Source organism: Prionailurus bengalensis, chromosome D1 (genome assembly GCF_016509475.1).
Source record: "Prionailurus bengalensis isolate Pbe53 chromosome D1, Fcat_Pben_1.1_paternal_pri, whole genome shotgun sequence".
Taxonomy (NCBI): domain Eukaryota; kingdom Metazoa; phylum Chordata; class Mammalia; order Carnivora; family Felidae; genus Prionailurus; species Prionailurus bengalensis.
This window is the reverse complement of record NC_057346.1, coordinates 86,310,501-86,322,663: the sequence shown is the minus strand read 5'-3', so window position 1 is coordinate 86,322,663 and position 12,163 is coordinate 86,310,501. Positions and strand designations below refer to the sequence as shown.

The 12,163-nt window shown below is 34.4% G+C and overlaps 1 protein-coding gene across 1 annotated transcript in view; it reads right to left on the bottom strand.

Moving 5' to 3' along the window:
• Window positions 1-12,163, bottom strand: part of ELP4 (elongator acetyltransferase complex subunit 4) — a 245,962-nt gene that overhangs the window by 226,428 nt on the left and 7,371 nt on the right. Inside the window, 1 exon segment of the mRNA XM_043580877.1 lies at window positions 11,508-11,543. Within this exon segment, the coding sequence (XP_043436812.1) occupies window positions 11,508-11,543 (36 nt within the window).

The window sequence follows — 12,163 nt, the reverse complement described above, 5'->3', positions numbered from 1 at the left end:
ATCAACATTCTTGAGAGGGACCTACTAAAAGAGGAAAAATGTAGGGAAATGGTATTTTATACCAGAGCAATCTAAGAATAGTGAAACATTTATAATCTAATACACATAATGAAATGCAGAAATAGAAAAATTAGGTAGCATTGTTATACCAAATATGTGATGAATTTATGGTTTAAAGTCTCAAAAGTATAGTAACAGACATCATCTCATGTTTCGATTAGAATAATTAGTATTTCCATCACTTCAAGTTTTCACTTTATTCCTGAAGCACATCCTTCATAATAGTTCTTCATAGCTCAAAATACTCCATGACTACCTATTTCTTACCAGTATAAAGTAACTGTTTTTAGCCAGGCTTTCACAGCATTCATTCATTCAAGCATGTATTCATGGTGCCCTTACATAGTTGCCATGGTCACAGAGCTTACAGCCTACTGAATAAGATACATAGTTCAGTATTTTCAACAAAGTATAGTACGTGCCATGATAAAGTAGATAAACAATACTACAGAAGTATAGAGGAGGAATACTAAGTGGGCTGAGGGTAAGGAAAGCAATAGTTAAGGAAGCCTTTCTGGAAGAGAATCTAAGTGGAGACCTAAGAGATGATTAAGAGCTAGGATAAGAAAGGAAAAAAAGGAGGCAGCAAGAAAGAATTTAAGCAAAGGCCTGGAGAGAATGGTAAATGGATGGAATTAAAAGCCTAGGATGATATGCTTGAAGAAAGAGGTGAGGGCATGAGAAGAGACAAGCCTGAAGTGAATCAGCAGTGACAGATCATTAAAGGCCTTATCTTCTAGGCTAAGGAAGCTGGGCATTATGTTAAAATTGATAGCACAGAAAGGTCTTAAGTAAGGGTATATCATGATTACCTTTAGATTTTTATATCAGAAAGTTCATTCTAGCTACAGTATGAAAATGAACTGAAGCAAGAAAACATTGGAAGCAACCTAAGAAGCTGTTACAATAATTTAGTGAAAGTTGTGGATTATGGCCAAATTAAGGTCATGGCAGCAAGAATAGAAAGAAGTAGACAGAATTTTAAGATATTTAAAAGGTTAAAAACCTCGGGATTTAATGATTACTGGATGTGTACAGTGGAGAAACAAGTACATCACTCAGGTCTCTGGCATGTGTCACTTGGTAGCCTGAATAATCTAGTAATCATAGGAAGAGGGACAGATTTGGAGGATTGGGGTAGAATTTGGAGATAAGGGAAGTTCAGCTCTGGACACATTGATTTTGAGAGATATTCAAGAGAAAATGTTGAAAGGGAGTTGAATATGATCTCTGCATTTCTCTGTTGATCCTATGTATGCATCAATGTCTACAGATTTCATAAAATGAGTTTTTCCACCCCTGGTCATTCTAGTTATGGCAGGAACTGAGACCTGCCAGGAAGAGTATGTAGCACCAGAAGAGGGAAGAGGATACTCATATTTTAAGTTGAGCCAAAGGAGTCTAAAAAAATAAAAGCAGAAAGGTAGAAGGAAATCTAGAACAAAATGTTATAACAGATCTAAAGGAAGAGAGTACTTCAAGAAAAAAGTGACTTGAGACACCTGGGTGGCTCAGTCAGTTGAGCATCCTATTCTTGATTTTGGCTCAGGTCATGATCTCACGTTTCATAGGTTTGAGCCACGTTGGGCTCTGTGCTAACAGCGTAGAGCCAGCTTGGGATTCTCTGTCTCCCTTTACCTCTTCCCCTTCCTTGCTTGCATGGATGCATGCTCTGTCAACCTCTCTCTCAAAAATAAATAAACATTAAAAAAAGGGTGACTCACCACATCAATTGCTGAGCTGAGAAGTATTCCTCGGTTTTAGCCATGAGAAGGCCACTAATATCTCTGGCTAAGGCGGTTTCAATGATGTGCTACTTCCTTAAATAAACTGAGGAATGACTTAAATATCATGAAAATGTATAGATTCCTATAAAAGGAAGAGAAAAAGGGATAGTTGGAGGAGTGGGGTTAAGGAAGAATTCCCCCTCCTCCTTTTCTTTTAAATGAGGCTTGAAAACAGATTTGAGCAGGTTTAAGTACACACAGGAAAGAACTAAAAAGGAAGGAGAAGTTAAAGAAAGAAAAGAAAACTGATATTGCCATTCCTTGGTAAGGTGGAAGGAGGAAAGCTCTAGTGTCCAGGTGAAAGGATGACTCTCAAACAGGAGACATTCTCCCATGTGTGGGTACTGAAGCTTGACAGTGGGAAGTTGGGGGAGTTGTCATCTCAAGAGACCATTTTCTTTCATGTGAAATACTGCAAGTTATCCCAGAAAATGAGGGAGAAAGTAGTAATGTTTGTTGTTTGAGTATGAGGTTTTAAAAGATCACTGAGGTTATTGAGAATGAAAAAGAGGTGATGAGAGATACAAAAGTTTGCTGGTGAATGCCGAAAGCTCACTGAGGGCTGGAGATCAGGAAGGAAATAACTAAGAAGTCAATATATGGCAGGAGTGAGATGATATAAAAGGCAGAAAAGCCAAAGGTATAAATCCCACTCTGGAAAATAATTAAGATGAATCATCAGGTTTTAGTGTAAAATGATGATTTAATGTCAGAGAAACCTGCTTGCAAATCTTAGCTACTAAGTGTGTGACCTTGAACAAGTTACTTTGCTCTCTCAAAAACTCACTCTCCTCTAAAATATAGACATCTCATTTGATTGTTGTGAAAGTAAATGATAAAATACACGTCAAGGGCTTAGCATGATACCGAGCACACAGTAAATCCATAATAAATGGTAAATAATTCAATAAAATATTCAATGATAGTATTTTAAGATATTAGAGCTTATTTTATATGAAATAGGTATTATACAGGGGAAAGATTTAGAAGGGATAAGAATAGTAGGAACTTGAATCTACAGAGCAAAAAAGAGTATTATGGAGATAAAAGCAACAGAAAGATCATTGGAACAGCTTACATCTTGGACAACGACCAAAGATAACAAGGAGGTAAAACATGAGAGATTTAGCCGGCCATAAAGTTAAACAAACAAAAATCCCAGAAGTCCTGTGGTGGATGAAAAGTGAACAGCCTCATCTCTGCACAGTGCAGTTTGAGAAGCTAGTATAAGGTTCTGAGGTTTTACAATCTGAATTCTACAAGTAGGTAGTTGAGGCAAGAGACCCAGGAGGCCAAACTTTCCCTTTGACTAATCCTCAATATAAACTTTCTGCTTTAGAAGAGCTTTCACTTCTTTACTACATAAGCATACTATGTTGATATCTACTTTTGTGCATTTGGTAATATGGGCTTCCATATGAGTACTTTTCTCCCTCCCTCTCCCCTCAATTTCTATCCACAGTTTGATTCAATTTAAGTCTTTCCATATCTCTTATGTTTGCAAAAACATCTATATATTATATATGTACTGTTCTCATTTATTCCATGTGTAACCAATATCCAATTTAAGTTCAGAAAGGGTAAAACCCAAGATTTATACTGCCTAGCAGTGCTAAACACAGCGTAGGTGCTTAGATGCTTCAGGACAAAAGGTCAGGAGGTCTTACTAAAGAACTGCATGGATACCAGTTTGTCTTATTTTAGTCTTTTGACAAGTTATACTAATATAAAATAAATTAAGAAAAATACAAAATATACTACAAAAACAGATATTAGCAAGCTTTTTCTTAAAAAGTCAGAAAGTAAGTATTTCAGGCTTGTGAACCATACAGTCTCTGTTGAAACTACTCAACTCTGCTTTGTGACGACAGGAACAGCCATAGACAATGTACAAATCATTAAGCATGGTAGTGTTCCAATAAAACTTTATTTATAGATAGGTCACTGGCCCACAGGCTGCAGTTTGCCAACTCGTGCATAATAAGGAAAATGCTCAGAATTCATTACATGGTGTAGAAGAAAAAATATAGCTCAGCAATTTCAAAAAGGTTGAAGGCAATTGACAAGAAAGTATTATAATATCTTGTGAAAAGTATATGGAGAGTGCTTTGTTTTTGATATTACATGAATTAATAACAAGTTAAAATTGTGAAGAGAGTGGAAGATTCTAATTTTTTTAATGTTTATTTATTTTTGAGAGAGAGAGAGAGAGAGAGAGAGAGAGGGAGGGAGGGAGGGAGGGAGGGGGAGAGAGAAGGAGACACAGAATCTGAAGCAGGCTCCTAAAATGATATAATTAACATAAGAGATTAATTTAAAAATAATGGGCTCATAAATGTCACATAACTTGTATTTTAATGACTGGCAACTTCCACTAAATCTCTTTGATGCTCAATATCTCTGCAAACAGATCAAGATCCTTTATTTTAAAAGAAGCTGTAAAAACTCTAAATATTTATGCCATTCCTTCACTTTTGATACTTTTAAGATGTCCCAATTTTACCCTTGTACCAGACTGCCAGAAAGCATTTAAATATAAAACATCTCAAAACCCAGTCCAGTACTAAAGAATGAAACATATTTTAGGAAAAACCTTTGATTTTCTAAATAAATGTAGGGGGCCTGTACTCATTCAATTGAGAATGGTCTGTTATAAATTCATATTTATTTAGTTAGCTGTATTTGGAAGGTCTAAAGTAGACCTGCTCTGGGTCTCTGGCAGCGCTCATAAGCTCTAGTTTTCACAGTTCCATTGCTACTGAAATTATAAACACGCTGCTCTGCAGGCCCGTACTCACGCACACACTTATGCACATGCCTTAGTACGTGAGTAATCTATTTGAAGAGAAATGGTTTAAAAATTGACAATCTATAAGTGATAAACTATTAATGCAAACATATTCATGCTTTAATGTTCTTCAACTTCTAGAATTAAAAAAAAAAATATTTGGGTGATGAGCAACATAGTAATATCCTATGCTACCAACCACTAACCTTAAATCTCCATAATTGGTTTATATTTAGAACTATTCATCCATTTTTTTAAGGCAAATTTCATTCACTGTACAAGTTGTATTGACTTGGCAATGAAGAAAAGTAGAGAACCTAGTATATAAAACTCCTTCTTCTAATCTAATCTTTCAAAAATGTGAAAATGTTTCCAAATTTTGCTTTAAGGATTTCTAAAGAAAACAAGCTAATAGATGATGAAACTAAGTTTCCCACAGTTATACATATTTTCAAAAATCTTCGACACATAGAAATTGATAGTAGAGCATAAATAATACTAACAAGATTTAAAATATTAGCTTTACGGAAAAACCAGACTATAAAGGTAAGGCCTGTGTCTCATACTTGTCACATTCTTTTATTTAATCATTATTCAACAGTTATTGAATACCAAGTATAATAAAAACATTGGCGAACTGATATTTCATCAGAAATAGACTTTTTTTTAATGTTACTATGCTTTAGTTATTCTTGTCTGAGTTTTTCCTTATTACTCTTGATAAAAAAATCTCCTTTGCTAGATCAAGTTCATTAGGCATGTATGTGTTCTGTTCCCATATAACTACAGACAAGAATGTCACTATGCTTTCTGCCACTATATAACAAGGATTCCCCATCTTCTGGCTTTCAGTAACATGGTCTTCAGTTCCTTTTCACTCTGTCATTAGAGTATAATATTTCTACTAACAATCTGTTCATGGCAATTTAGGATCTCTCTAATGTGCTACTCAAAATCCTTCCAGCTTTTGCCTACTACCTGGTCCCAAAGCCACTCCCATATTTTTTGGTATTTGTTATGGAAGCACCCACTTCCAGATACCAAAACAGATACCAAAATCTGTTATGAAATAACATTATCAATATTTGCAGAAGATGATTGGCCAATTATAATACACAAGTGAATCTATAAACTATTCAAAACTTAAGGAATCTACTCCTGAAATCATTGTTGCACTATATGCTAACTAATTTGGATGTAAATTAAAAAAAAAAAAAAAGTTGCTGGTGATAAGATCAATATATAAAAATCAGTAGCAGTCCCCTGTTCTAGCTACAACCAATGTTAAAATGTAATAATAATAGACACATCTATTATGGTATTTAAGTTATTATATTGTAATTATTTGCTTTACATATGTCTCCTCCACAGGTGCAAAGTTCTGTAAGGGAAGTGAGTATTTTATTTATATATATAACCCCAATATCTAGCATATACCTGTGTGCTCAATGAACGTTCACTGAATAAATCATAAATAATCACTGGATTCCTAGTATCATATCATATCCAGATACTTGCACTGGAGCAAAGAATTAAAATTTAGTTGCACATTTTAGGGGCACTTGAGTGGCTCAATTAGTTAAGTGTCCAACTTCAGCTCAGGTCACGATCTCACAGTTTGTGGGTTTGAGCCCCGCATCAGGTTCTGTGCTGACAGCTCAGAGCCTGGAGCCTGCTTTGGATTTTGTGTCTCTGTCTCTCTGCCCCTCCCCAACTCGACTCTGTCTCTCAAAAATAAACATAAAATTTTTTTTAAATAAATAAATAAATTTCAGTTGCATATTTTAAAAACTATTATAATAACTTCCCAGATTTTTAGTTATTAAAGAGAAAAGTCTGAGGCCCAAATGATGAAATGTCATTCTTTACTTTTCACTTGTTTGGACTGGTAAAAATTTAAATGTTTGATAAGATACAGTGTTGTCAGGGTGAGGGCAAACTCACTGGTGTATTCTTATAACTGCTGACTGACTGAAGTAAAAGATGGTATAATCTCTTGGGAGAGCAATCTATTAATATCTAATACAATGCTAATAATATGCTAATTAACATGCTAATAATACCTAATACAATTTAACATGCTTAACAACTAAGCAACTCTATATCTTAGAATTCATTCTACAGATATTTTTCAAAATATTTTTTTAAATTTTATTTTAGAGACAGAGAGCATGAGCAGGAGAGAGGTGCAGAGGGAGAGAGAGAGAATATCAAGCAGGCTCTGGCTCAACACAGAGCTGAACATGGGGCTTGATCTAATGACCCTGGGATCACGACCTGAGCCGAAAGCAAGAGTTGGACGCTCAACCAACTGAGCCACCCAAGTGTCCAAGTCTACAGATATTTACATATGTATGCAAAGCTTATATACAAGATTATGTACAATAGCATTGTTAGCAATAGAAAAATGGAACTTAAATTCATCAATAGGGAATTATTTAAATAAATTATGGCACATCCATATAATGAAATCTTACACAGTTGTTAGAAGAATGAGGCATATGAATGCACATGGACTGATTTCTAAGATGTGTTAAGTGGAAAAAGCAGAGTGCTCCCATGTTTATTTCTTAAGTAAAAATATTTGGGGAAGATACTAGGACAGTATTGTCTCTGGGTATGGGGATGAACAACTGAAAGGACAACCTAATTTTCTCTAGATATCCTTTTGTATTTTATGTATTTATTTACTGATATTAAAACTGTGAATTATTTTTTCCATAAAGTCCTTCAACAATTCTTAACTAAAAGATAAGTTTTTAAAAATGAGACTGACATCACCATTTCTAGAAATTCTCAATTACAGGGTATTTCTCCCTCTTACATCTCCTGTTAGGAATAATTCTGTACCCTAAGTCCTTAAAAACTGATGGGTGACACAAATATTTTATAGAACATATTTTACTTAACTTTTTGTTAAATGTTATATATTATTCAGAGACTTGGCACTAGGTAAATGTCCAGAAAATTCTATTTTAGTGATCAAAGTAAATGGCTGGTAAGAAACTGGCAAATATTTTATCACCAAGAGCTGCATGGAAACTAATGGTTGTGTTAAATATGATGACTGAACACAGGACCAAAATGACTCAATGGCATGATTTTTAAAAATTAATATATTTTAGGGGCACCTGGGTGGTTCAGTTGGTTAAGCATCTGATTCTTGATCTCAGCTCAGGTCATGATCTGGCAGTGCAGAGCCGGCTTGGGATTCTCTCTTTCTCATTCTCTCTCTGCCCCTCCCCTACTCTCTCTCTCTCAAAATAAGTAAACTTAAAAAACTTTAAAAATTAATATATTTTAGATAGCAATAAGCTGCAACGATACAGGGCAATTTTTAACAAATATTGCATATCTGAAACAAATCTTAAATAATATTCTCAGTATATTGTTTTATTATGATGGACATAAAATTCAGACTGGCATGAAGAAATGCTGATAATGTAAAATAAGAGTTTTTTCTTTTTTAAAAAATTTTATTTTACTATATTTTTAATTGAAGTTTAGTTGACACACAATGTTACATTAGTTTTGAGGAATACAATATAGTGATTCAACAACTCTATACCTTATGCTATGTTCACCAGAAGTATGGTTATGATCTCTCATCATATAACACTATTATAATACCATCGACTGGAATCTTTATGCTTTGCCTTTCATCCTTGTGATGTATGCATTCCATAACCAGATGCTTGTACCTCCCACTCCCATTCACCCATTTTACTCATCTCCCCACCATTCTCCCTTGGCAACCACCAACTTGTTCTCTTAAAACAAAGAATTTTGGCACGGCTGCAACCTGTATCCTTATTGTGAATAATTAAAGAAGGACTCTTTCAAGTTTAGAAATTTGAAAATTTAATAAAAGAAAAAGCCCACACAAATGTAGGCTTTCTTTAACTATTTAATACTTTATTCTAAAAAAAGGCATAAAACTCCTATTTTAGTGTTTGTGATCATTAAATGAAGCATTAAAAAAGCTACATAGCACAGTTACAAAAAATATGAACTTTTCAGTCATGCCAGATTTCGAATCCTAGTTCTCTCACTAACTATGTGATAATGGGAAAGCTACTTCACTCCTCTGAATCTTATTTCTTAAAATATAAAATGGGGATAATATGGATTACATGTAGTATCTTATAAGATTGTTATATTAAGGGAAAAATTGTGTATAAAACATTTACCACAATACATTACCCAGAGTGAGACTTAAATAAAGGGCAGCTCCACTATTATTATTACTACTTTTCAATTATCCAGCAGAGATGGGGAGTAAGATATACTACAAATCTCTTTTGAGTTTTCCAGATTGAGCTTCATTTATTACAGAAATGCTTATGTATGTAGCAAATTTTACACACCACTGTTTTGTCTTTTTTTTTTTAATTGCTTAATGTTTATTTATTTTTGAGAGAGAGAGAGAGAGACAGACAGAGATACAGCACGAGCAGGGGAAGGGCAGAGACAGAGGAGGACAGAATTTGAGGCAGGCTCCAGGCTCTGAGCTGTCAGCACAGAGCCTGACGTGGGGCTTGAACTTGTGAACTGCAAGATCATGACCTGAGCCAAAGTCAGATGCTTAACTGACTGAGCCACCCAGGCGCCCCACAACCATTTTGCATTTTAGTCATTCCTGGAGCAGAGTTTTCTAAAATACTTAACACATTTCATTGCTACCTTAAGAGAAGTCAATGAATATAAAGCAACTTTATTGGGCATAGAAATAATAATTCTATCTGGATTATCACATTTGACAGTCTCAATATGCTGAATATAGGTCACACTAAATTTGGAATATTGTATTCAGTTCTGAGCATAGTTGAGGAGATGGTGCTGACTGAAAGGTGCGACAACAGAACATACCAGGAGACTGAGGAATGTGAAAACTACAACACATAAAAAGCAGATTAAGAAACTATTTCATTTAGAGAAGATCTGAGGCGATAAAATAGTTACTTTCAAGTATTTTAAGAGTGTCACATGAAAAAGTATATAAATTAATTCTATATTATGCCAGAGGACAAAATTAGGAACAACAAATCTGTTAAATTATACAGGTTCAACATTAATATGAAGAACTTTCTAAAACATTATAGCATTTTCAACAAGAATGCATTCTTTTGAGATAAAAAACTTCTGCACAGCAAAGGAAACAACCAACAAAACTAAAAGGCAACCAACGGAATGGGAAAAGATATTTGCAAATGACATATCAGACAAAGGGCTAGTATCCAAAGTCTATAAAGAGCTCACCAAACTCCACACCCGAGAAACAAATAACCCAGTGAAGAAATGGGCAGAAAACATGAATAGACACTTCTCTAAAGAAGACATCCGGATGGCCAACAGGCACATGAAAAGGTGCTCAATGTCACTCCTCATCAGGGAAATACAAATCAAAACCACACTCAGATATCACCTCACGTCAGTCAGAGTGGCCAAAATGAACAAATCAGGAGACTATAGATGCTGGAGAGGATGTGGAGAAACGGGAACCCTCTTGCACTGTTGGTGGGAATGCAAATTGGTGCAGCCACTCTGGAAAACAGTGTGGAGGTTCCTCAGAAAATTAAAAATAGACCTACCCTATGACCCAGCAATAGCACTGCTAGGAATTTATCCAAGGGATACAGGAGTACTGATGCATAGGGGCATTGTACCCCAATGTTTATAGCAGCACTCTCAACAATAGACAAATTATGGAAAGAGCCTAAATGTCCATCAACTGATGAATGGATAAAGAAATTGTGGTTTATATACACAATGGAGTACTACGTGGCAATGAGAAAGAATGAAATATGGCCCTTTGTAGCAACATGGATGGAACTGGAGAGTGTTATGCAAAGTGAAATAAGCCATACAGAGAAAGACAGATACCATATGTTTTCACTCTTATATGGATCCTGAGAAACTTAACAGAAACCCATGGGGAGGGGTAGGAAGAAAAAAAAAAAAAGAGGTTAGAGTGGGAGAGAGCCAAAGCATAAGAGACTCTTAAAAACTGAGAACAAACTGAGGGTTGATGGGGGGTGGGAGGGAGAGGAGGGTGGGTAATGGGTATTGAGGAGGGCACCTTTTGGGATGAGCACTGGGTGTTGTATGGAAACCAATTTGACAATATATTTCATATATTGAAAAAAAATGCATTCTTTTGTGAAGTAATGAGCCCTTTAAACTATATAATCTATATTCAGATGGTGTTTGCTACTGTCAAGGATGATGGAAAAGTGATTTGTGTCTAGACGGAAAAGTGATTTGTAGCTAGATGGGAGCTTTGACTACGTAACTGCCAAGGTTTATTTCAATTCCAAGATTCTATGATCTAAACTAAACAATAAGGCAAATGGGATTATGTATGTATAATTAAATAAGAACCGTTGGTGCTTAAAGATGAGGAAAATATGATTTATTGGTCTGTTACTTTTCTTTCAATAAGAAGAAAATGATAAAAATGTATGATATATATACAATGGACTTATTGGTACATCAACTTCTCAAACTAATCAGTTTTAATTCCACCGAAAATACAAATACAGAGATTCTCCAAAACAAAACAAAACAAAACAAAACAAAACAAAAAAACAATTGGCAATGATTTTAGCTTTTTTTAAAAAAAAATGGAGGACAATGCACTGTGAACATTTTTAAATTATAAGAGCTATATTTTCAGATATACTTGCTTCATTTATTTCAAGTTCAGATCAACATTTGAATTTAAATTAAAACTTAAGGCATTTCCTCTCTAATTTACCTTAATTCTTATAGAAAGTGACATATTTAATATCAGAATAGGCAAACCCATAAAAATCATTATGCACAACAGAAAACTCTGATTAGGAAGAACAAAGTGTGTATGCCATACTAACCAATTAGAAGAACTGTTCCGACGGCCAAACCTCCACCTGGAAGTGAAACAAAACAAAGAAGAAAATTAATCTAGCTACCTTTTTATACACATTATCTTTAGCATAAAAGTTAAGCTTTATCAAGAACTGCTACTTCAGTAACTTTAAAATTGCAGATGAGAACAACATTTTAATTACCTTTGCAATACTTTGCTTAAGGTGCTATTATGAAATAATTACATATTATATGTAATTACACACTACACATTACAATTACTTTCATAATATACTGTACTATCCTCCTTTCTCCTGTGATAGGACCATGTAGCGTTCAATATAACTGCGGTTACGTGTTCCAGTAATGTTATATTTAGCACTTGTTAATAAATTAACTCAATAGCCGAGACCTAAATGTTCACAGTAACTTAATACTACAGAAGTACAACATAAAAAAGAAAGGTTATTATAATAGAAATTCCACTTTATTATTTACCCTCACATTTAATAAGCTTTGGGGGAAAATAACCCTGATAATTAAGCTAATTTTTTTCATTATGAATAATATACGCAAAGACTGTGCATACTCTTAAATACATTTAGAATTTAAAATGAACAATACTTTTGTATTTCAAACAAAAAGGTCACAATCATAAAATACATTTTTAATACTTGAAGGA